Source organism: Amblyomma mixtum, chromosome 1, assembly GCF_055824585.1.
Source record: "Amblyomma mixtum isolate Tamu chromosome 1, ASM5582458v1, whole genome shotgun sequence".
Lineage (NCBI taxonomy): Eukaryota > Metazoa > Arthropoda > Arachnida > Ixodida > Ixodidae > Amblyomma > Amblyomma mixtum.
The window spans coordinates 220,705,747-220,731,388 of NC_143012.1; the positions used below are offsets into that span (position 1 = coordinate 220,705,747).

General features: G+C 54.1%; 1 protein-coding gene across 4 annotated transcripts in view; it reads right to left on the reverse strand.

Moving 5' to 3' along the window:
* Positions 1 to 25,642, reverse strand: part of LOC149370972 (uncharacterized) — a 422,419-nt gene that overhangs the window by 41,269 nt on the left and 355,508 nt on the right. For all 4 annotated transcript variants that reach the window (XM_089564096.1, XM_089564109.1, XM_089564104.1 and 1 more), the window contains 2 exons: positions 6,187 to 6,451; positions 5,253 to 5,309 (listed from right to left, as the gene is read on the reverse strand). In XM_089564096.1, coding sequence (XP_089420222.1) covers positions 5,253 to 5,309; positions 6,187 to 6,451 — 322 coding nt within the window. The remainder of the gene's footprint in view (positions 1 to 5,252; positions 5,310 to 6,186; positions 6,452 to 25,642) is intronic.

The window sequence follows — 25,642 nt, forward strand, 5'->3', positions numbered from 1 at the left end:
ATTGCCGCGCCGCCTGCTGACAAAGTAAAAGGGCCTACGTTTTGCCCAGCCGCGCCACAATGCGACCCGCGGCGTACCCAATGGACCGGCGCTTTGCTCTCTCAGACTCCGTAATTACTCGGCTCTTTATTGAATTACGTTCCGTTCCGTATAATTGAGGGAGCGAAATGGGCAAGGGAAAGACAAAAAAAGGGGGCGACAGTCGGCTAATGAGCTCTCAGCGCATAATTCCCGTCCCCAGGTCTTCAAACAAAGCGGCGTTCTTTATTTGATTTTCATTTATTCTGTTTCTCACGCCGACAGATCCCAAAAGCATTTTCGCGCGCGCGCCAACGGCGCGCCTTTTTCCCGCCTATTTGCGCGCCGGCTCTGGAGAGAATGAGCGGAATAAAAGATGCAGCGAGCGTTCTCTTCGTCAACCCCCGTGAGACGGGGCGGCCCCTAGGCCTATAGATGAGTGAACACACACAAAAGAGGCCAAACCTGCTCCACCGGGGCCAGACCTTCTCAACCGTCTGGCTTCACTTGCTAGCAGCGCTTAGCTTTCGTCTTAGGCCATGAATGAGTCCCTGTCTAATCGTCATGTGCTCTTTTTACGTACACAATCAAGTGTTTACACAATCGGGAAGTCACGATCCCCGTACAGCCGAAGTACGTTCGAGAGAAACAGCCTGGCAGAGGAGGAATAGAGGGGGGAATGAATAAATGAGGGATGCCGATGCAACGCCCACACAGGCTGCAAAAGAGCGAAGCATCAGTACGCATGCGCAGTACTACGCCAGGGATGCCACGAGCGCCGAGGACCTCTACTAGACCAGGAGGACTCTTCGGCGGCGGCGGATGAGCTTATTGCGCTGGGAATTAGATGACCTCGGCGGTACACGGGCGAGCGGTTGACGTTAACGACGCTAACGACGCGAGCGCGCGCTAGCCGCCACTTTCTGTTCTCTTTTTTTTTTTTTGCTCCCCTTGGCGACGGCTCTGGACGAAGTCTCGGCGCGAAAACTCGGTGTTGGCGAAAGGGGGGGGGGGGGGGGGGGGGGGTTGATTCCGTCGCTGTTATCCCTTCCCTCCACCTGCCTCCGTCTTTTTCGCCAGCCCAAAGTGAGGAAGAGGTACGCGACCGCTCCGACACCGCCGCGGCGGCGGGAATTGGCGAGGTAATGAGCGCGCAAATCCGCGGCCCGAGCGCGGCTGTCACACAGCCTCGGCCGCCGTTCCGAGACGAGAGCGCGCGCGCTGGAGCCATCGAATTCAACTTAGCGCGCTTCCAACGGCGCCGCGCGAGTGAGGTCCCCATTCTCTCTCGCGCTCGCCAGAGAATCGACGCCCGCGCTGCGAACGCCCCGGACTCCGCCGCCGTTGCAGTGCGTCGCGCTAAACGAGAGAACTGGACGTCCCTGCCCCCATTCACTACTACCAGTGGTTAGGTTCCACGTAGCTAACGCGTTGGTTAGGTCTGCGCTGTGTTGTCACGGTGTCACGAATGAAGACCACTTAAGTTCTTGTAAACAGTGCGTAAATGTTACCGATCCAGCTCACGCGCCAAGTGAATACGGCTACGCCTATTTATTGCCTCCCCAGCGCGCGGAACACCATCGAGGGTATTTTGTTTCGTTTCTTTTGTTTCCCTTAAGCTGCATTAAGTGCGCGTGTGCAGTATGCGGGTTGCACGTCGCGCGAGTTTTCAAACGAGCCTTCTACACTTTCGCTCGACATCCGAGTAGCCTGCACGCCTGAACTCCTAGCTGACGCTGAAAGAAAATGGTCGGGCCCCATAACGAACACAAATCAGCAGTATCCGTCGGACCGTTTCCTAATGCTGGTAGCCGTTTAGCGCTGTGAACCTTCAGCAATAATTTGATGTTGCCCAATACTGTCCTTTTACCAGTGAGAAACACTCCGCAGTTTCCGGACGCCTGCCGCGACAGGGTCTTTTGTACGCAGCTTGAGCGCATTTATATTCACGAGCACATCATCAAAGCCGTCGCTGCGACTTATGGCGATTTCCACTGGTGGATCTGAAGCGAGGCGCTCGAATCGCAAAAGAGCGCCCCAAACCGCCTCGGAGGGCAGCGACCGTCGTCGACCAGCGGAACATGCAGAGCGCGCAGCGGAAGTACTGGTTCCGGAAGTTGAGGTCTGGCAATTCTGGCGCCAAAATACTCGCACGCAGACGACGAGACGGCGGCGGTGAGCAAGCGCATCTTTCGCGATGGAACCCAGTCGCTTTGTTCATGTTACGCCTGAGGTGCACCGCATTTTGGTGAACCTCGTAGGCAGACAGGAGCACGGTTGTTCTCTAGGTAAGTTCATAAATGAATACATAGCGCATGTCTGCAGAGTGCTTACGGTACGGAACGGTTTACGGTGCGACGGTTTGCCAACTCCCCCAGCTAGATTTTTCACTGGGTCATGTTGTCAGCCGGCATGAAGTGTGTACCGATTGCTGTCCTCGCGAAAAGACTGCAAACAGACCCTGCGTGTCAGCTTCTTTTTGGGGCAACGGCCGGAGCAGATGACTTTTCTTTCTTGGCAGCATTTTCCTTCTTGGCGTGCGAAAACGAATCGTATGATAGAGAAGACGCAGACGACATACGCGCACTACAGTGAACTAGAATATATTCTAGGTCACTGTACGCGCACCAAACGCACGCGAAAGAAACAGCGCTCAGTGTTTCCTGCTGACATTCCTGCGCGCGCTAAAAATAAGCGAAAATCACACGTTTGTTTCGGAAGTGACGACATCGCCGACTACAGGTTCCGGTGAGATCCGCCGCTGGTCGGCGGATCAACCTAGTGCGCTCCGTATTCAACGGAGTTGCTCCAAACGACCAGCGGAATTCGCGCGGTCGGTCCAGGTCGACCAGTGGAACTCGAATTCGTCGCCACGGAGCAAGAAAAGCTGCTCCAGCACGACCAGTGGAAATCGCCATTAGTCTCGCAAATCCCTCCGCTCGTTACGGCCACTTTGATGTTTGTTAGCGCAGTGATCTTAATCGCCAGCTGTCAGCTGGCGACGGAGAAAGTTAAAGAGGAAACGGCGCCACCATACGAGGAAGAGACAGGCGGTCACAATCAATAAGCAACATTATCTCCGCATCTGAGGTGTGACGGGAATGATTAACAACGTCTGCGGGCGCTTTTACAAAAGGCCTTAACAACTAGCGCGCCCAGGACTGGCTGTCGAGAATAACAAGAAATGAAATTAAAGAAAGAAGAAGGAAAACGCAAGGGGGCTGCGTTGGGGACACCAGTTACGCGCTTTGAAAACGTCCAGCTCTTCTTCGGAGCGCGGAGATAGAGACGGAAAAGGGGGGTGGGGGAGTGATATCATTCATCTTCCTACAAAAAAGTGCGTCGTATAATTGCGTCCCCGTGACTCTTGACAGATGGTTAAGAAAACGTTCCTCGCGTACTGCATTTATGCATTCTCCCGTCGGTCTGTCCGCTGCCGCGAGTGGACGGAATTCCGTGCGTGACCATACTGCCGACGAACATGAAGGAGGGAAAGAGGCAAGAGTGAGAGAGAAAGAGGCGCTCTTTTAAGCATATGACGTCTGTCAAGGCCGCGCTTATTTGCCACTCTTCTTATCGCCGCTCTCTCATCGGGCGACGAACGGAGGCGCCCACATTGTTGTTCGTTCTAAATGACTCGCGCGCCGCGAAACAAAAAGTGTTTCGGAAGCTGGCGGCAAGCACAAGCGTTTGCTTATTCTTGACAATTAAGCTTCCTGCCTGTCTTGGACGTAAATCGGGCTTGGCACGCTCTAACGAGCGACTGAAACGTATGGAGAGAAAGAGGGGAAAGAGCAAAATAAAAATGACGAAAACATACGGCGCGCCGCGGTGCGGAGCGGCAACAAACAGACGGCCAGTGCTTCCTTTTCCCGCCGCCGCGATCTTCGGTCCCGATAGGGGTCGCGCGGTTGGGACACGCACACATGGCACGTTGCAGCTGGCCGTTGGAGCGGAATGAAAAATGAATTCCCTACGCGCGTTCTCACGCAGATCGCCGCCTCTTCTTCAGGCAGGGCGCGTTTATGCGCGAGGACCTCCGCAAGTGGGCTTCTGTTTGCATACGTATGTGTGTAGAGAGGAGACATACACACAGTGCATGACGACACGCATGGAAGCCCGTCTTGGCCCCGTCTCTCTTCTCCCTGGTGGAGAGGCCAGGAGCGCTGACCAGGTGTGTGCTTGTTTGTGTTTCGCCGATTGTTTCTGTCGCCTGTCCAAAAGTCCCTTTTAGCGTGGCCGTCCGACACCGACGAGATGCCGAATAATGGACAGCTTCATCACAGCATGTACCACCTAGCACCTCTGTCAAAGCTGTGTCAGAGCGCGCGATTGGCCAAGCGTGCGTTATATTGCGAAGCGTCTTGCGTTCTTTAGACACACACAAGAAGTGATTAACAGAAGAAGGTTCGGCAACAAAAGGGCTCACGAAGACCAGAGCGAAGAATCAAAACTCAGCATACGAGTATTGAACCTCCTCCTGCTCCATCCCTCTATTATCTCTTTAGATTAACTCACCCCCTACAATACTACATTAAGCCTGACCAAGTGCGGGTCTTTGGGACCACCCCGTGCGCTCCACATAAAGACCCCACCCCCGCCCCATTCCACGAGTCTCTGTCCCCCCCCCCCCCCTCCCCCCCCCCCCCTTCCAATCTGTCCTAAGTTTTATTATTATTGTTGTTTAAGAACTTTTTCGACCGGCACAGTGGCTCCCTCTTCGGCCGGGGAGGCCCTTTATTCGCTTTCAAATGAGCGACCTTATCGCGCGCTTACATCGGGGTTAGTGGAAACAAAAGAACGAGCAGCAAGCACAGCGCGCATTTCTTTGTTCGGGGGGCGTCCTGTGTGCGCAGTCTTCGTGTATGTCTGTCCCTGTCTATGCTGGCGATGAAAGTTCAGGCACGTTAGACCGAATAAAAGACCACCATTTTTTTTTGCTTCATAAGCCTTTCGCCAAGGTACGTGGCATAGCGTGCGCAGCCATGACTGCAGTCCGGGACTTTCACGATGCGAACTTGTCGACGCTTGGAGCGTTTAAACAGCGACTCCTCCAAGCAGAAGACTGTATATGCGATGTTGGAGACTATAGCTGTAACAGTTTTAGCACGAGTAACGCGGCTCTCCAGATTTAAAGAGTCGGCCACCGTTCGGTGAACACTCGGTAGGCGACCACAGAGTAGTTGGCAGGAGACAGGAAGCGAGATCAGAACGGTGTATCGATGCAAACTCACCTTCTGGGTCCTGTCGAATTTCTTCTTTCCTAAGATCCAACTTGGACCTTGTGTACACTGCGATGTGAAGAGGAGGAAGAGAAAAAGTGCAAACACTGTTAGCGACTGTTCTTTTGTGCATATTTTCACAAAGCTGAAATGTACGAAACGCTTTTTTATTATCGGCAATTCAAATTAATAAATCTTGCCTTCAAGACAAAACAATTCAGGTCGACTTTTGCGTGACCAGGAAGTCACCACTGCAGCAAATTTAGGACGGTACGTAGCCCCGGAATGAGCGAAATTTGTCATCATTTCAAGGCTCAGCGCGGCACGATTGCACTACTTTTCGCCCTGTCCACATATATATCGCAGCGACGGCACATGTACAAATTATATAATTCAAACAATTAATATAACGCCGTTAGCTTCTAAGATTGGTGGGTCTACATGACCAAGCTCTGCAAATGACCTGCAAACGGCCTTCAGCTACAACTAATTTCATCGTGTGCGTTGGTACTCAGAGGCACGCTCGGTTTGGTTTATGGTTTGTGGGGTTTTATCGTCCCAAAGCGTCTAAGGCTTTGAGGGACGCCGTAGTGAACAGATCCTCAAAAATTTCGCCTCCATCGAAATTAATACTCATATTTCGCAGTCTGAACATGCCTTTAGATGTTCCAAACACGAGGATATATTTCATCCTATAGCTATATAGTGCGCGCTTTCAAAAGTACAGCGTTTAGTCAGGAAGATTTAGAAACTCCAGCCGTCCGTACAAATTATTCTTATGATGTCTTTGGCTATGAACATTGCTGTTCTATACTGACATGTTACCCGGAACAACGTAAGCCTATTCCTCAGGACATTCTAAGATCACTCACTGATACTTCGTGGACTTTCCAACGCGTTAACGTGAATTCGCGCATGCAGGCGTCGTGGTGTATATGCAACTCACGTGTGTAGACGAGCGACGCTACGACGGCGACTAGGACTAGAGTGGCGATGGCGACCAGCAGGGCGACCAGGCGGCTTCGCGACGAGGACGCCGAGGAGCCCGGGAAGCGGAGCTTCCAGAAGCGACACAGGGGCCTCTTCTTGAGCTTGGCGGAGGACGAGTGGGCGGCGACGGCCGAGCGCGGGCTGCCCGGCTCGTGGTGCGGGTGGCCACCGGGCAGCGGGGGCTTCAGGTCGGCCTCTGACGGGTAGCCCGCCTTGTCCACCTACCGAGAAGAAGGATGGAAACTTTAATAAGAGCGCCATTCGGAGATCATGGCAGATATGTACAACACACCCTGTACACACGTAACGCTGTCATTACCTTCGCTTATTTTCCACACATAACACCGTGAAGGTAATAGCAGATAAACAAACAAAAGCATGAATTGCGCCATGAAGTCATGAAGTCCGCTGTTCTTCCGCAGGCTTTCGCTAAATCTACAGACTGCGGTTAATAAGGTACGCCGTAGTATGTCTCCCGCCCGATGTCAACCCCTCGGGGTTTTTTCCTCGGTGCAGACTGAGAGAGAGAGAGAGAGAGTAAAGTTTAGAGTAAAGGCGGAGAGTTCGGACGACGGAAACATGACCCTGACCAGCTACTCCACACGGGGAAAAGGGAAGAGGGAACGAAAGTGACAGGTAGAGTGCAAATGGAAGTTGACGATGTCCAGCGACGTTTCGGCCCTACGTCTTAATCGGAAAGTGGCCGCCGCGTGGCAGGGGGTCGAACTCGCGACCTCGCCATGCTCAGCACCAAAAGGGTGCGGCCAATGACATAAAATTACAAGAGCAGCAGCGGAAAGGGCAACGATAAACGCCCTGTCTCTTCGTATTCGATATGCGTCGAGTGCGAACTAGATGGCGCCAAAAGCAGAACAAGAAGACTCGACCAGGCCCAAGGAGCGGGCACATGAGTCCCCAAGTATACAAGAAGAAGGCGACGCAGCACCCAGAGGCGATCAGCGGGTTTTTCTCAGAACCTTCCGCACGGGCTTGCGTGTGTATATATGTTCGGCGAAGACGACGGCGCAGAGCCTCTTTGGTCAGGACCCACACCCCGGACAGAGCCGGGCGACGTCGCGTTCGGATCAATAAGAAGGGGGCCCCATCGGCGTGTAATCGGTAATCCTCGTTGCGTGTTGCCCGTCGAGCAAGGGACGTCGACCGTGTTCAGAGCTGCGGACGAAGCAGAGGAGGAAGAGAGACAGCCCAGGCACTCGACGATCGCCGGCATTAGCATTTCTCGCGAGTCTCATTCCGCGGCTCCGGCCGCCGGGGTTGCGATTAGATTTGGTGCCCCCACCTTTCCCTCTTATATTCTCTCCTTATACATACGCGGTCGATTCATCGCCGCGTTTCAGCTTTCGACCCGGGCACATTGCGGAACGTACACTCCCTCCCTCTCACGCTCACTTCGTGAAACTGCCGTTCAATCTTCGCGGCGACGTCCGAGAGCCCGGATTATATATACGCAATCGCCGTGGCGTGTCCAGCGTGTTTGACGCTTCGAGACTAACAGGAGGCCTCTTTCTCCGAGAAGCCTTCCAGTTCCAGCCAAGTTACGTGCGGAACTGTCAGGTGGAAGGTGGCGACAAAGAGTGTTCAGTGTTTTCGCAACAGCACTGAGCTCCTATAACGAAATGTTCCCTCAGGGCTCTCTTGCAGACAAGGCATGCTAGCATGCGCGCTGCACCGTGCCGTTTACACCATTCTGAGCGGTTTCAAAAAATAACTTCCTTTTTTTTTTTCTAAAAATCTGAGCGAACATCCACTCACTACCCTCTCGCCAAAGCTATAAACCGTATGATATGTATGCTATACAACCATCAGTCAACAATCTATAGCGGAGAGTTTTAGTTTTGAAGACACTCTGAGCGCATCACCGGTCACCAGGATTTTCTCTGAAAAACAGCGATCGCAAACATGCGTGCTGCAGCGAACGTAATAGATTCACAACCGCGGAGTTACCGTCAGCTTCCACTGCGGTGCACGCAATTAGTAGCAATGCGCTTCATTCGATGGGGAGGCCTGCGGAGGGCGGAGGATTAGAAGAACGGCTCGGGTGCCGGCATGGACACGTCAGCAACGAAGTGTCCGCCGCCTCGTTGCTGGAACCTACCCCTCCTCTTGGCACGCATCAACAGCATCACGCGATCCGTATTTGCCAGCGCAATTCGCAAGATGGCGCAAAGCAGAGCTACAGCCTCTTCAGGTTGTAGAGATCCTAACATCCCCAAGAAAGCATGCTCAGGAGCTCTACTGCAGGCTTCTAAGGCAAACAATGCAGACATGTAAAGCTTTTCGCACCGCACTTGCGCAGCGATACGGTTACCAGCTATAAGTAGCGCGAACTGTGATTACCCGAAGGACTTCTTCTCCTTAAAACTTCAACTGACAGTCCACAAACTTCCTGCATAGACTGTCTATGGACAATGCGTATTCTAAAAATTTTTGCAAGGGTCCAACAAAAACCAAACACCAGACGGGATACAACAAGTCGCTGCATAGGTACGGCTGTATAACGTCCGTGTCAACTCACACTAAATCAGGACACAGAATTACAACACAAAACTACGCTAAGTTCTTTGCCGTCCAAGTGAGAAGAAACCACCTGCTCAAACCGGGCCTTCACGGGGCCCGCGACGCGTCGCATAGTGGCGCGGCCTCCGTCGCCTTCTCCAAGTCCCCAACTTCAGCACGCCCGCGGCAGGCAGCCGCAGTCATTTGTGACACGCAAAAAGAAAACTGACACCGGCGCCCCGCTCGCGTCTCTCGCAATTAGCCGGATAGTCATCGTCTTCTCCGAGAGAGGGCGCGCGCGAAAAACAATCGCTCCTCTCGCGCGGCATCAGCGAAGCTCCGGCAGCGCAGCACACTCCGGTGCGCGGACGTCGAACTTCTCCTATTACCTCCAGCACGGACGTCCAGCCAATTCATCCCACAAAGCGGAGGAACAGGGACAGACAAACAGGCCCTGCGGAGAGAGACAGACACACGCCTGCTGCAGCCAGTGCATGCGCCGAGAGAAACAGCCTGCCACGGCGGCGCGGTTTGATGGAAGACCCTCGCCGCTGTTGTTTTCCATGCTTGAGTGGCGTGCGCGCATGTATGAGAGACCCGGCGTGCGTGTGTGTGTATGTGAGTAGAACGGCGCCGCAGGCGCACGCAGACCCTTTCGGAGCAGCAGCCACCATTGAAAACTAAAGCCAAGCTCTTTGTTTCCTGGCAATGAGAGGTCGCCTAGTGGGGAAGGGGTGCCAGTGGCGAGGGAGAGAGAATAGCCAGCCTTCTTTCTTTTGCCTCCCGCCACGGAACGCCGGGAGGAAAGAGGGGGGCAGGAATTAGACGCGCGGCTCCTCCGTCGGATTGCGTCGGGATCGCAGCAGGCACCTGCGGTGTGCTGTGCGTGCGTGCGTGGTGAACTGTGTGTGCGTGTCGGGAAAGGCTGCGGCTGCTATTTGAAGCCGAGACGAGGCTCTGCGTTGCCGCCGCAGCCATCGCCGGCGCCGGAGCCGATCGACGGCAGCGTGGCGGCGGCGTTCGGCGGATCGCTCGTGATGGATGATGACGTAACGGGTGTCGGATTTCAAGTTTCGCATTTCTCCGATTGGCCGATTCACTCCTCGCTGAATGTGCCTCTGATTGGCTCCGTCTAATGAAGAGTCTATTGCCTCTACCCTAGGCAGCCGTCGCAGCAGCTTCCACAACCTCCCTCTCCCAAGTTGGCCCTCTGCTGGCGGCATCGGTTGATCCCCGTTTCTTTAGTGTTTGTCCCTCGCGCTTTTTTTAACCCCTGCACAACAACAAGCAACGCATCGGCGTCTGTTCGTACATCAAATCAAGCGCCCGTGAATGCCGCGCTATGACGAAGCGCTTGTGGCGAGGAGAAGGGGGCTGGCAGGGCGTGGGGAAGGGGGTGTACAGCAGCGTGTTGTTTGTGGAGTGGTATGCGAAGTTTAGCACGCGCGAGTTTGGCCGGATCACTTGTTCCGAGTGCATGCACGTGTTTCTAGCTTGATCACCTCAGCGCCGCTGCAAGGTGTTCGGTCTTTCTTCAGCGCCGCAACAATCGTTTGACGATGTTCCGGGGAGGGGGGTTGGCGTCGTTGTCGGGAACACACGGCAAGCAGCCGGAAGTAGCTTCGCTCGATTGCGTCGGAAACTACTGCGTGCTTTCCGATGGCTCGAACAACGGGGTAGAGCCAGGAAGACACAAGCAGGTCTTTGAGGAGCGATTACAGGAGGCTTCTAATCGCGAAACCTTGATTTGCACGTTGGAAGCCAGAACGTCTCTCCTTAGGGCGACATGGAAATGATCGGCCCACACACACTGTTGAACGACTACTCTGCACGACTGGTTCAGCCCACAAACCGCAGTCAACCATTTTTTTTTTTTTGCTTGTTACTGTACGGTTTTGCGGGGGACTGGGAACTCGAATGCAGGGTAAAGAATTCGACTGCCCCCATGTGCCTTTTAACGGAAAGTCGCTTGAAGCCATAGCGGCAGGTTAAAATAAGGCATCCATCCTTCATGAGATAGCTTTAACATAGCGGATGCGTATTAGCGTAGGCGTATACAGCATTCGTGTACCTGTTGCGATTGCCATGCTGTGCGATGCCATGCCGTGCGATTGCGCGAGCGCAGTGCAGGTGCATGTTAGTCCGTCATACGTCTGCGCTGACACGTCCCCGCTATGCTAAAGCTTTTCATTGTCATCGGAGTCTGGGCGTTAGTTACACTGTAACTCCTCTATCGCCGCCTTCACCCAAATATGGTCACCTGAAGGCCTGGCAGCCGATCGTGCTGCTCGAGAAATATGAGAAGCAGGCCTGTAAAGACCTCGCAAAAAGTTCAAGAAAATTTTGTCCTCGCTCTGGAATGGTTGCCCTTCGCGCGTCTCCATCGAAACACACAGCCCTCCGAATAACCAACAGGAAGGAAACCATAGCCAGACCACATTACGCGAAGGAATGCTGCAGCCCTGAGCGGGTTCCTTGCTATATTTTTCTTCCCCTGGAAAAGCAATTATTTCAGCTTCCCGTCTCTGGACAACTTCCACTGTACCATACAGAAAACCGAACAGTGGCCACAACAGAAGAACGAAAAAGAAACAAAAGCGTAAAGCGAAGTTATCACATCTCCTCGACGTCTCGAGGTCGTTCAAGGAAATGCAAAGTATTACGACGCGCGCGCCTCCTTCGTGGTCGTCTCTCGAGCCAGAAAACCATTACCGAAGAAGCCTTCTTTTCCGCGAATGCGTAATTATAACGTCGTCTACTTCAGCGTAATTTCACCGCCGCTGTCACCGCCACGTCGTCCGTCCGCGCTAACGGAGCCAGACACTTCTTTCTCTCTCTCCCCCCCCCCCCCCCAATTCCTTCTCTCTCGCCAAGCAGTCTCTTCTACCCGTATAAGCAGGCTGACTAGAATGTTTCTACCCGTCAGGCCCGCCGGCAACACGACTTTTTTTTTGGCTCACGGCGTACAATGTCGTTCGTCTCGCCGCAAGACAAGGCGCGCCATGCGTGCGTGCGTGTGTGCGTGCGTGCGCGAGCGCAATGTGCCTCCACAAATGGCTTCGCTGCTTCATTTTCCGCACCTCTCAAAAATCTCTCGAAGCGAGCTGCGCGTCCCGCCGAATGATTCCATAAAAAGCCCAAGGAAAGATAAGAAATAATCAACGCAGCAGGCTCAAAGCCACGGTTTCTCTCTCTCTCTCTCTCACTCACTCTGGAAAGCGGCCGCACAAAACTCGGCAACGCAACTTTCGAGAGCAGAACAAAAGGACAACAGCACGAACCTAAAAGAGGAACAGAAGAAATAACACAAGCCCAACGCGAACTAAGAAAGCCGAGGAATCGCTCCAACGAGAGCGCGCGCCATACCGGGTATAGTGCTATATATACGGTCGCACACGGGTGCTCTTGGAAGCCCACGGGAGGCCCTTCCCGCCGCTATACCACTATATAAGCCACCCGCCGTTCTGTTTTAGCTTTTTTCTTTTTTTCAATCTCGGCTGGTGACCTTTATGGCGTCGTAAAAGTTTTGCTCTCTTCATTCCGGGTCTCTTCCTCCTCCTCTTTTTTTTCCGAGAGCCGAATGTAATCCACTATAAATTACCGCGGCCGCCGGAGCGTTCTCGGATAGCCTCTCAGGCGCGGAAGAAGAACCTTGAGGCATCCAACAGCACCACCGCATCGCTCACGACTTCTGCTGCTGCCGCCGGCTTCCCCTCTCTCCCTGCCTCCCTCCTCCTCCTCCTCCTCCTCCTCCTCTCTCTTTCTTTCTCTCCGATCTTGAAAGGAACCAATGCCTTTCGTGTCCGTCTTTGGGCTTGCGATCCGTTTAATGCGTCACTTGATGCGCGGTGGTATAATAAGAGTGGCCACGCCTGGAGATTTCAACACACGTACGCCAACGCGTATAAACAACACACGCACGTCCCCACAGCTTTGCATCAAGCGCCGTCACGGAGACTATCGAGACGTCATTATTAACTTCCCCGTCGGTATTGCCCTGCTCAGTATGCGAAGCCCGTCGCCTCAGCACTTCTTTACCCTTGCTTTCACTTCTGTTATTGCTGTTCCCGCTCCACTTTTTTTTTTTTGCTCCAGATTTTGCCGCGCGTTTCAACTGCGTGCTGACCGTATATAAAGACGTCACTTTATCGAAGTCAGGACGATAGGGGCAGAAAGGGAGAGGGGGCGGTTGAAGCGTCGCGTTTACTCGCGAAAACGTGCGGCAATGCCTCCTCTTCAATCTTCACCCACTCCAATGTATGTGTGACTCGGCGCAAACCCTGACCTAAGAAGCCGATGCAGGCTCATAGTGCAGCCCTTTCTCAGCAACGTTCGCCTCCCCCCCCCCTCCCCCCCCCCCCCTCCACCCTCTCCATGGTGCAAGTTCTCCCACTTTCATTGCGTTTTGGCGGAAGGTTATACGTGAAGAGCGAAAGTGGACGGTGTACTTTTCGAGACTCGCGTACGATGTATAAGACGCCGATTGCTTCGATACGCAATCGGACCTCTTGAGGGCTCGGACGGGTCGGATGGAATTTTAAAACGCGGGACTCGATCGCTTCGTCGGTTCATTTACACTGCGTGAAAAGCGACGTAGCTATTCATGTTCAGTTCCGATCCGTATACACCCTAAAGTCTCGACCTCGAGGGCGCCATTACCGGCCGCGAAAACACCGCGAAAACACTTCTGACTATCCGCTGAACTATAAGCGTTATAATTGATATCCAGCCGTGCCCTCCTCGGGGATCCTTGGTTTCTCGTACCCTGCGCTGATCCTCCGTCGAACGAAAATAAATATCTGACAATTATCCTCACAGAATTTGTTGGCCTCGACTATACTACTTAATTCCCGTTCTAGTATCTCCAGAGCCCGTATCTCAAAGAGGTATCTGACGGTGGTCCAACAGCTAGTAATTACGCAGATTAAACTGTAGTTTATCCTTCCAAAATACTATTCTAGGACACGGCTTGTGTATCCGATGAACAGGTTTATTCAGAGCTCTAACGCAGCTTAGCACGCAAAACACAGAGATAAAGTTTTCTTGGGCATGAAGCCACGGATTTATTATTATTTTTGATAGGATGGCGTGTAATTTGCGCTAAGCTTTGGCAAAACGAGACTGCCAGAGCCAGCAAGAAAACCAAAACGGAAAGACAGTTTGACAGTCTCGATAACGGGTTAGACGATGCAAGGCGGGCTAATGTAGTGGTAGCCCTATAGTCACGAGCTCCCCTGCCTCGCTCCTAGACGTTCAGTGCTCAAAGCCAGGAACTATTCATTAATGGTTCCAGATAATCACGACGCACGCTTCCTGACCCGTCACCCCCTACGAATGCATGCACGACGCCGCGGGGATGGGCGGCCCGTTAGTTCGGTTATCTCGGACAGGTTATCTCGACCTTAACTTTTTTTTTTATCTGTACTTAAAGTGGGAAGGCGCGGCTTCTGCACATCACTAGCAGCGTCCTTGTTTTAACGGAGCGTGCGCATAAGGCGTCATTAGCAGCAGTTCTAAGGCTATAGGCCGAAAAAAAAAATAGTGATAGTTAATGCCAGCGTAACGACACCCAAGCACCCGCCTCCATCTATACGGGTAAAGGGTACGTCTATGCAGTTCCGTACGCAACACAACCGCGGCCCGCACACGACTGCGGAGGCTAGCCGACGTCGCAAAACCCCTTTCGGGTTCCTGGCGCGCATCGAACAGGCTGCATTCCACATTCTTGGTATGTTCAGCCATCGAGAACGACATGTCAGTGAAGAAACGAAGCGCGGAGATGGGAGGGTGGTGGTACAGAGGTAAGGGGGGAGAAGTGAAATATAAGCTGTGGTGGTGGGCAGGGGGGTGCAGACGATCTAGCTCTCCTCCTCCTGCTGCAGCGCTCCTGACTTGTCCTTGCAGGAGGGCTCTTCGCAGACCGTAATTTGTCTCTCTCCTCCGGGCCGGGCGTTGTCAAGTCGTCAACGCGTGGCGGACCGACCGACCGCCCGCGATAGACGAACGCGTACACGCCGTCATGCAGAAGCAGCAGCAGCAGCACCAGAAGCGCGGCGCACAGGCACCGCCAAAATGGCGCGGGAAGGCGGAGGGTGGGCGGGCGGGTGGAAGAGGGGTTAGCGCCGACCATTATGCCCTACCGCGTTGACAGCTTGATGCCTCCCTGACGCGGGCCCCGCCGGCGGCAACGACGGCGTGCCATTAGCAGGAAAAAGGAGCCCGCAAGCAGCGCGAAATAAGCGAGCGATACGAAAAAAGAAAAAAGAAAGACGGCTCAAGCTCTGGGTGTTCTCTGCACCTAGCGGCGTTGGCTGCCTTCGTGGAGATGGGTACGACGTTTTGACTTGAGTAAAGAAAGCAGAAGGCCGGAAAGACAGCGTGAGAGAAAGGCTGTGCGCGGTGGTAAAAACGGGCAACGAAATGGAACAAGTAAAATGAGATACTATGAGGTAAGAGAAAGGAGACGACTTGGCGTTGAGGAAACCCTCTTAGTGGAATTGGACTGAAAGGATAATGAGGGCCTCGAAGGAGAGGGAAGGGTTCGCCCAGACGCCAGGGGTGCGGTCTAATGATTGGTTTGATTTAATTTTGTTCCCGCTCGAGCGCAACCCTGCCAGCCTTCTCCCTCTCTCTCTCTCCCCCTCTATCTTTCCCTCTCTGTCTCTTTCCCTACACTACCATCCCCCGCATGCGCACTGCCGCACTTTGGAGATGAGAACAAGAACGGCGGGGAACTACAATACGCGGGCTCCGGGAGCAAAGGATTTGTGTTGTGCAGGCGGCTCCTATACACATGCTTTTCGTCTTTCCACGTCTACAGGCCATGCCACAATACGCTGGTGCCATTTGGTGCCTGCCGCACCTTTAACGTCCACTTTCTCGCCTTTCTCCAGCAAATTCACTGCCAATGGCGTTTTACTGCGTGCTACGTAATCACTCTCGACGTGCCTCCAACTTTTCATTTCTAGCAGCGCCACATGTTATGCAACTTTCTTACTTTCTTTCTTTTTCTCGCGCGGTTCCGTAGCTGAGCCGTTTGATTCGAATCTTCAGTGTGGGCCGATTCTGGAGCGCCCACACACATCTATACTATATATTCTCTTCTTGTAGAGCCGAATGGCTCAAGTTTCTTTCTTTCTTTCTTTCTTTCTTTCTTTCTTTCTTTCTTTCTTTCTTTCTTTCTTTCTTTCTTTCTTTCTTTCTTTTATAGTCCTCTTTCGAACCCAATACCCAAAACCTATAGCTTCGGCTCACTGCTGCTGCACTTCGTTCAATTCATGCTCCCGTCCTACTGCGTTGTTTCCTGCGCTATACTCGTACTTCAAAAGTTCTGATAGTTTCCCAAGAAATTCCTTCGGCGGCGCGCAGCGGTTAAGGGCGCCTCACCATTTTGAGTTTCCCGATAGCGGCGAAGTGTGCGAGGTATTTCGAACTCACGTGAAAGAAACAAAAAAAGAGACAAGGAGAGAAGAAGTTGTGACTGATAGTCCTAGCGCAGAACAAAGCCTAACGGAGCGGGTGTTAAAAATAGAGCCACCCTGTATACCACACGTCATTTCCGAGATCTCTGCATTGCTGTCATTACGCCTTAACTTGCCTTTTCCATCGACAACTTTAAAAAAAAAGAAAGAAAAAGAAACGCTCTCTGTCGTCGGGTTTCTACATTCTTGTTTTATCGCTGAGCCCTCGTCTGTAGAGAGATAAGAGATAGGAGAAGTTCGGTCTGAGTGACTCCTGTGACACATTAAGGGTTTATCGCGACACCGTTTCGTTAATACATCGATTGGCTATGTCACGTGATAAGTCTTAAAAAGACCAGGGCAGGCGAAGAACCGCAGGAAATGATAACCATTCAGGGCTGTGTACCCTTTCACGCAACGTCGTACAGCTTGGCCCTCCCACGCATCATTGACGCCAAGAGCGTTGAATGGTCGTTTCTTTTTTTTTTTTTTTTAATGAAGGCGAGCTCGCAGCGCCATTACGCTCGGAGCCATTTCCTATACCTCCATCCGCCGCTTGATAGGACCTCTGAAAGTTATTTTTCGAGAGCCACAGCGCAGTCCGAAAACGTCCGTATATACGTCCACGACGGGCGAAAGGTTCTCGAAACGGGAGCGGGAAAATAACGATCATAATAATAATAATAACAGCGATAACATTTCTTTCCGCCGGGGCTTCCGATGAGGGTCTTTTAAAGGATAGAGTGGACTGAAATGCGAAATATAAAGTGCCCGAAAGGCAAGCACTCCTGGACCGGAAACTGCCGAGGCCAGGGGGGGGGGGGGGGGGGGGGGGGGGGGGGGGGTAAAGAGCGAAATGGGGAAGAAGCGGAGGAAACGGGGGAGAAGTAGAAGTGGAAGGAGGGGCACTTAAACGAAGCCTCGCCGGCACCGATCTCGGAATGGCGGTCGTAACGTTAATCGTTACCCTGGGCGCGCAATTAAAACCAAAGCGGAACGACGGGAGGGAGGGTGAGAGTACGATGCTGGCGATGACTCTGAAATGTTTCGTGGACGGAGGGAGGCGAAGGCAGCTGGCCGAGGAAAGCACAGAACCGAAACGAGAGAGAGGAGAATACGGGAAAGTGTTGACGGGAGGTGAAAACAAAAAAAAAAAGCAACCTTTACGGGCAGCGTGCGAGAAACGGATATTCCACTCCGAAGAAGTCCAGGCGATCCAGGGCGCGAGAGTCCATTTGCGGTCGACACGTGTCGGCGACGAGCCGTGCGCGAAAAACGAGTCGGTTCATTTTCCTACGAGATGCGTAGCGTGCCTCCCTCCCTCCCCCAAAAGAAGCCACATAAGGCAACGCACGTCCGCATAAGAAGTCTAGTTGAGCGGGGTCTCTTTCTGAAATGCTGTCATCGGTTTTCCGCGTTCTTTCCGAAACGCTTCATTAAAGGAGTACTTCACTAAGGAAAGATTTATCCGGAAAGTGGTTTGCTACTTTCATTTCTCCTTCAAGCTTTGTTTGTGTGAACCCGCAAGACGAAAAAGCCGACTATTACGCACCAACGAAGTTGGTCATGCGGATCGAGAGTATTCCGTCGACAATCTGTCATTTCCCTACACGGTACGAGCATGGCTTTACTTCCAGCATGCGCAGTTTTAGCCGACGAAAAGCTGTAGAGCCGAAGTGCTGATGCCTCGTCCTTACTGGCGAGAAGTGAAGGAGGAAAGAGAGAGAAGGGACCGTTTGCGACACCTGGTGCAAAGTGTCAGAACCACAGCCTTTGCACCACCGGGAGGAGGCCGAGCACGCATACATACAACGCATGCGCTTCCTTACGTCCGCACAGCAGTCACGCAAATGCGGAGCGAAGTTGCGGTCCGAAATGCATTTACTCTCTCAGCCTTCGTATTGTTTAAGCTTGCGCATTTCCTTTTCCTTCCTCTATCGCACATCTTGCTTGGGGCAGGTTTCGAGCGCTCTCACGCTCGGCGCGTCGTTTTCCTCTTGTTTCTTCTTTTTTTTTTTCTAACGCTTTTCACTCAGGCCCGCCTTGTTTCGACAGCTCGTTCCAGGCTCAAAGTCGTTCTCCCTTGGCACTACGTCTCCTCGAAAGACCTCCTCCGCCAGAGCCAGAGAAGATGAGCGACGCCTGCGCGTCCACTGTCAATTGGTATCGGCCAGCGACGCTCAAAGCATTCAATAAGAGCAAAAAGCGAACCACGTCGTTTCCTTAGGCGAAAGGGAAAAGAACAGCAAGATGATCGAACAAAGCCAACAGTCCGGGGAACGGGGAGCGAGCATTGAGGAGGGGGGAGGCCTCTTTGCACGACAGCTGCGTTTTGCTTAGACGGTCGGCTCCCTACAGATTGGGAAGATCCCATGCCGCCAGCCTGTATGCGCACACACGCGACGCGCGGCCTGGGATTTCGCGAATATGTCAGCGCCCGGCTGTTCACGCCCGTCGTCTTCCACCCCCTTCTGTTCCGCCTCCCTCCGTACGATCAGTTTGCAGGCTCCAGACTATAGAGAAGAGGGAGGCAGCAGGGGAGGAGCTGAAGCTCCATTTTCGGGAGGAGCGGGACGGGAGAGGATGAGTTGACACTCTTTGTCTTTCGTCTACGTTTTCTGTTGTTTCTTGTGTTTCTCAGCCGTCGCACAGCGCCGTTGACGCGACTCCCACCACCCCCCTTTTCCATTCAGGGCGTAGCTCCTACAGGGCTCCCAAGTAGTTCCGCTTCACTCGTGCCCCCTGGCGTCCGCTAGGGGCGCAGCATGTGTTTCGGAGGCGAAAGACAGAAGCGCGCCGGGGAGTGCGGGGGGGGGGGGGGGGGGATGACAGCGTGTTCTGCGTTCAGGCGTTGACAACTCTATACCGCTGTGCACCGCGGGTCGTGCGCGCGAGAGTACACCGCTAGAAGGAGACACGCGAGAAGTGTAGGCGAACAGAGACAAACACAGGCAGGGCGGCGCGCGGGTAAGGAAGCGAGAGCAAGTTAAAACAACTATGCAGAGACAAAGAAACAGGCGCGGAGATTGTGCGCCATTCGCAGGCGCGCAGATGGGGGTGCCGTAGGAAACGGAGATGGGGTGAAAGTGAGCCAAATGGAGGGGGAAGGAAGGGGGGGGGGGGGGGAGGTAGCGGGAGAAAGACGAGAAATAGACTACGGGCGAGAGCCGTGAGTTAGTGCTCGAATTTCCCGGGACACTCTCGGCAGAGGAAGTACGGATGAAGTTGGAGGGGGCCACGACGCAGGGTGGTGCCTTCCTTCCTCGCTCGCTCGCGAGATCTGCACCGCAGGGCTAGGAGAGCAAAACGACGGAGCCGAAACGTCGCACGAAGGGGAGTCGAAAACAACGACCGGAAGAAAGAGAAACTGCCGCGAGGGGTGTCAGCTGCGGGCGAGAATGAAAGAGAACGGGAGAGGAGGTGAAAGAAGAGGGTACGGAGCGGGAGTTTAGAAGCTTCGCCAGTTCCACATGTGTGAACGATGAAAAGACGAAGTCCTCCCTTTGCAGCTCCGTTGCACGGTCGAAGTGCTGTTTGTTTTGCGCGCCCCGTCCCGGTCCTGTTTCTTCCACGCGAGGCGTTTTGTGTTCCCGACCGACGCTTGCAGGGATGGGGGGGGGGGGGGGGGTCACACTGTGAAACGGTGTAGTAGCGAGATCTTTAAGAGGGGGGGGGGGGGGGGGGGGGGGGTGAACGGGAAGGGATGTCAGGAAGAACGGCTTTTTCGAAGCGATCACTCGGAGGACTACAGTGATCTCTTCGCGCTGTGCGAAGGTCTTCCGTCGCTTCGTCCGGATGTGGAGAGAGCAAAGTTGGCGCCGCCTCGGGTCTGGGGGTGAAAAGGCCTTAATTGTCTTTCGGGTGCGAACGACAAATTGCTAGCTTTTCTGTCGCTGTTTCGCCGACGCTTGAATAGGCTCGTCATGAATCGGGGAGCGGTGAAAAGGAAAGGGGGTGGGGGGGGGGAGGTTAAGCTCAGTTCTTTCTATTTACGACTCAATTTTGCCCTTTTTTGTTTAAGCCACAGCATTTGCGCAGAATAACTGTAAGCAGGAAAGCAGAGTCACGAAATGAGGGAGCTGATCCATTAACGTTTCATTCATTGGAAGGTAAGCGTTTTCTTTCCACGTGGGGTTTCCTCGTTATCTACTCTCTCGTTTTCAATCTCAGCCCCGACGATCGAGAGAGGGCCGCCGTGCTTGCACTACTTGGATTTCGATTGAAATAAGCGGCGCGCGATGACCAATATCGCCGCGTTTTGACCGCTAATACAAAGTTACCACACTAAACGTCGGGACCTCGCTGTTTCCTCTCTGCCGCTTTGCGTCGCGAGGTGACTCCAGCGCCGTCAATATACGAATGTGGCTTTGCAATTCTTTGTTTTTTCTTCCTCCCGAGAAGCCGGGCTCGCGCGCACACACGCCTGTCCCTTCGGAAAGCCGCATACGTAAGGTCAACTCCGCGGCGAGCCAAGGTTGGGGTGCACACAGCGCGTACGCATACGCACGTCCAGGGGGTACCAGGCGTGAAATCTCGGGCTCCTTTCGCGCGGCACGAGTGCCTACCACAGCACACACACAGCACGCAGCCGTCGAGCGTGCGGGGATTAAGAAACCGGCCTCGGTCCTCTGCAAAGAGACTCCGAGAGGAGTGTTTGGCAAGAGGCCCCTATCTTCCTCTTGCCGTCCGTCTCGAGAGACGTGCCGCTGGCGGGAGGTTGACGTTAACCTGACAGTCCCGGCCTCGACCGCGCCTCCTTCGTGCTTCCATTGTCGTTTTCTTGTTCGGCTTTGCAGACTGCGGCTGAAGTCGTCTCGTCTCTTTGCACAGCCTGTCTGGGTCGGCCTGCACGTCTCTGCATCGCCCGCCCCAAGTCTGCGCGGCGCGAGCAGAAAGAAACTCGCGGGAAAGCCCAAGGAAGCGCAGCTCAAAGCCACGACGCCGGCCTCGATTTCTTAGGGTCGGAATGCAGCGGGAAACATTGTATGCGCTTTGTGTGTCAGAAAGCTTGCTTGTCAGTGCACGCGTCACGAGATTAACCTCTGGGTCTTGTGGTGTTTCGTCGCTCCGATGGGTAAACAGCAAGACAGACTTTTAAAAAAGTAAGAAAACCGAAAACGTTCCTTGCATTATGTATCGATGAGAATGAGGATTGCAGGGGAAGTCACGTGGTGTATATCCCCTTCGCCTCAGCTGGAATTTTAACCATTTCAACCGCCAAAAGACTCGGTGATACTCAAACGCCACGCCTTCGTTTACGCGCACAGAAGAAGCGAATATGAGTGGCCTCCTCACATGCACAGCGGCATTTTTGTTTCTTTATCACTCCCTTTTTATTACTGACACAAAGTTATGACGCCTCGTCTGAGCTGCAACCAGGGTTTCTGCATCCCGAAAGCCTCACAGAAAACAACGAATCCCCCGCTTTCATAGCGTACACTAAAAAGTACAGACGGCGTCCTCGTTCCGTCACGATTCCACATTCGTCCGCTCCAGGGGCGGCGGCGCCACCAGCGTCAATATGGCGGTGCTCGCGAGACGCGAAGCACCATGGCGGGCAGCTTAGCACCACCAGCGCGAGCTCCAGCGAGTCCAGTACGAATAAGGACCGGGCTTACCGCACCACCTTCGCCGCTTTCGTCGTTCCAGTTTTTCGCGCACGCCAACCAACCAACCAGCCAGCCAGCCAGCGCAGCTACAGCGCCTCGTGTGTGGTCTGGTCGGAGTAGAAGAGGAGACGGCCGTCCTTTATGCTTGTGCTTTTCGCGCGTGCGGGCGGGCGGGCGTCGTGGCAGTGGTACTACTGCGTGCCAGCGCAAACAGCCTTCTCTTTCCCGCACCGCCGCCTACGCCGCGTCGCCGTTCCTTTCCCTTCTTCGGACCGCGCCTCCACGACTCGGCTCATCCCAGAGGTCGGTCGCACACGTTCCTGCCCTCGCGCGACGCGAATCAAACTGGATCGCGCCTTCTTCGCGAGCCGGCGCGGCCGTTCGGCGTATGCGCACGATTTGCGTTCGGATTTGTTTGCCGCGGGTTTTCATCTTCCTTTCGCTCCGCGTGTGGCGTTCTTTCTTTCATTCTTTGCATCGCGCGACGAAGAAGACGCGCCGAGCCGGCGGCGTCGGGAGGTCGAGGTTGCGTCGACGGACGGAGAAGGCTCGCTTTTGTTTGCGGACCGTGACGGACCGCGAGGCCACGCTGCGCTGATTTTCTCGCGCGAGGCTCTTGCGTTGGACTCCCTGGCGTGGCTGCGTACACACGTGCGAAGAAGTGCGGCTGCTGGGTCGGCTTCTTTTATGGGCTCCAATGACATCGACGGGATCTCTCCGTTCCGAGCGCCTGTACATCGACGTGCCGAGTGCGAGACGTGCGTGCATGCGACGCACGCGAGGTCAACACCGCGGTGGCGTGCGTTTCGATGAAAATGTTCTGTCGTTCGAGCGGGCCGTGGAGTTTCAGAAAATTCATCTGTTTCATGTGGTGGTGCCATCTAGAGGAGACAAACACGGCGAGTTATGACGTGTTTGTCTTAGTCGTGGGAGTGTAGTCTGCTTAGAGCGGTAAGACCGACCGACCGACCGACTGACTGACTGATTGACCGATCGATTGATATGATTTTCTTCAGCGCAAGGAACATTGTACGCTCAGAGACAGGCCAAAGTTCGGGCACAAAAGTTCGACCACGATTAACTTCGCGTTGCTCAAATTGGGGGGGGGGGGGGGGGGGGGGGGTGAAGCTACGCACGCCCGCTTTCGAAGACAAAGAGCAGCACACAGCCGCCAGTTGGCGAGTTATGGAGACAGGCTTCTTTGACAGCAGCCCAAGCGGTAGTGTGCATGGACGCATTAACGTGAAGAGTATGCAGTCAGATTACTCCTGGGATTCCTCGCCATCTAGTACTTCGGAAGATTTCGCAAACAACATCGTCTATTAAGGGTGCAAACTGCAATGCTATGAATACAGCGACGTCGCCAGAGAATGAGGAGAAAACGGGACTTCCACGCGGTGCGTTGACTCCCGCCCACGCACACGACTACGGATCCCCGTGCTCTAGATCAGTCAAGAGGTGTTAACGGGCGTGTTAGCTAAGACATTGTGTTCGCATGCTCCAATCTAAACAGGCAGAATGCGCCCGTTTCAGTCCAAGAGCTCATTCTCTCCTTTCAGAACACACAGCATCGCTCCTTTCCCACGTGTCTCGCTTCCCGAGGGCCGCCTCTACGCCCAAACACTGGCTCAACAACGGCGCTTTCCAGCCGCGCGGCCCCTCGGAGCAGATAAAGCAAACAGGCGGCCATTGTTTCGCCGCCTCACACGTCCGAGCAAGCAAGCGAGTGCAATCGCATTTTTCGCTCGCAAACGGCCGGCGCTGGTGGCGGGCTATATAGCGTCAAGCAAGGGCGTGATGCCTTGCCGAGAAACGAACGGCCGACCCATTTTGCATGGCTGGGCGTCGCGCGCGGCGAGAGGCGCTGCACTGCTCTCTTCAGCCTGGCCCGCATGGAGCGTTTTTTACCCGCGAAATCGCGTCGCGCGCCCAACGCCCGCGCCGGCGTCGACGAATTCACTCCCGCATGGTCAGCAGCCGAGCGGCGCGCGCTACGGGCGACGTTGACAAGATGGCTGCGCCCTGCTCGCCCACTTCGGAATAAATAAATGTCACCGCTGGATTCTTCGACGTGATAGCTCGCTCAGATGGTAGCGGTTCGCTTTTACTTCGCACACCTCGCCCACGCGTAGAGGTTTAAGCGATAACCAGCCTTTGTTTTTCAGATAATTTCGCGATTTTCAAGCTCTTAGGCCTAACTGTGTTTACCTCGCAAGAACGACACCTGGTGAAGCAGTTGTCTAGCTTTTAGTCACTTGCTACATTTTCATCTATGAGCAGTTTTTCTACTTGGAACGAAAAAAGGCTCGCAATGCACCCATCGTAGTTATCAGCAATTACGGATAAAAAAATTCTTCAACACAGCGTTTATGTGCTTTGGCGTCTTGTCACTAGATGGCGCTACCGTTTACGCGTGCCCCTGATGGACGGCACGGCCAGCTAAAAGCGACTCCTCCGACAGACAACACGCTGCTCGGCCGTTTCGGCCGAGAAACCCGAAGCCCAAGCCTCGGTATTATAGTGAACTAGAACTCGGTACCCTCGGTGTGTCAAACGCCCGTGTTTCCGGATAATAACTATGCTTTCCGGGAAGCACGACGCAGTTTTGGTGGTCAAGCTACAGTGCCAGAGAGAGCTCGCAAGCGCGTCTCTCTCGACCGGCGTGGCTCCGCCCAGAGTCACGTGACGCCCGTTCCGGCTCTCATTGGCCCTCTGTCGCTGCCCTCTCCCGGCGTCGGCGCGGCGTCGACGTTTTTATCTGTTTCGACAGAACCCGACGATTTGGCAAAAACGTCCTCTCCGGCGGCAAAAAAACGCTCCGGTGCCGTCGACGCCGACGAATCGCCCGGAAAAACGCTCCATGCGGGCCACGCTTTCCACCCACGCGACGTCGCCGTCTTCGCCGTCCGCGTGTGAGGCAGGCGTGCTCTGGGAAAATGCGCCGTGCGAACGCAGCCAGCTACGGCACGTCGGGAAAAGCGGAACAACGAGGGGCGTTCCTGGCGTCCCTCTTTCTGCTGTTCACCGCAGTGCGGGGGGGCGGGGGGAGAGAGAGAGAGAGCGCGCGTTTTGAACTGGTGCGTCGCGAATCGCGGCGGACAGGAGACGGACGAGCTGTTGACGGGCTTTCGCAACGCCGACAGGCGTTTTCTTGTTCCGTCGCCGCGCGTGCGGGCCTGCGGTGCGTGCCTTCCCTCCCGCCGGTCGGCTCTTTTTGTTATTTTATCTCCTATTTTACGCGCAAGATTTACAGAAGAAGCGCAGGGGGAATGCTGCGTGGTCGTTGCCATGTTCCGAACGCAGCGCCAAGGAAAGCGCATGTGCCTGTACGGGCGATAGCAAGTGGCGGAGTCAGGCATCAAATTTGAACTGAAACAAGGCAGGTCGAATGTCTCACTAAACTGTGAATGTCCCCTCCCGGGAACGAATTGCGAATGTTCCTAACATATCGACAGCGCCAGGAGGGCCAAGTAAGCCCTCTCCAGCGGACTGCTCCGAGACAGCGTCGTCCCGAAGTACCTCAGGTATTTTCGAAGAGCGCCATAGGTGCAGACTCTGCTGAGTCGAGAACGCTGAGGCGTTCCCGCATAATACGCGCGCTTTTACAGTTGGCTAAGCGTATCGCTGCGTGAAAGACTGCAAAAACAGCGAGGTTTTACACTTATAACCAGAAACTAAACAGACAGCTATACATATAGAGTAGTTAGGTAGTCGTATAGCTTTATCTCATGAAATGAAAACAGAGATCTGCTTACAGTCGAGTGCTAAGGTCTAATGGAAAATTCATGTGAAACCGTGACAATAGCGGAGCACAAGTCTTAATAAA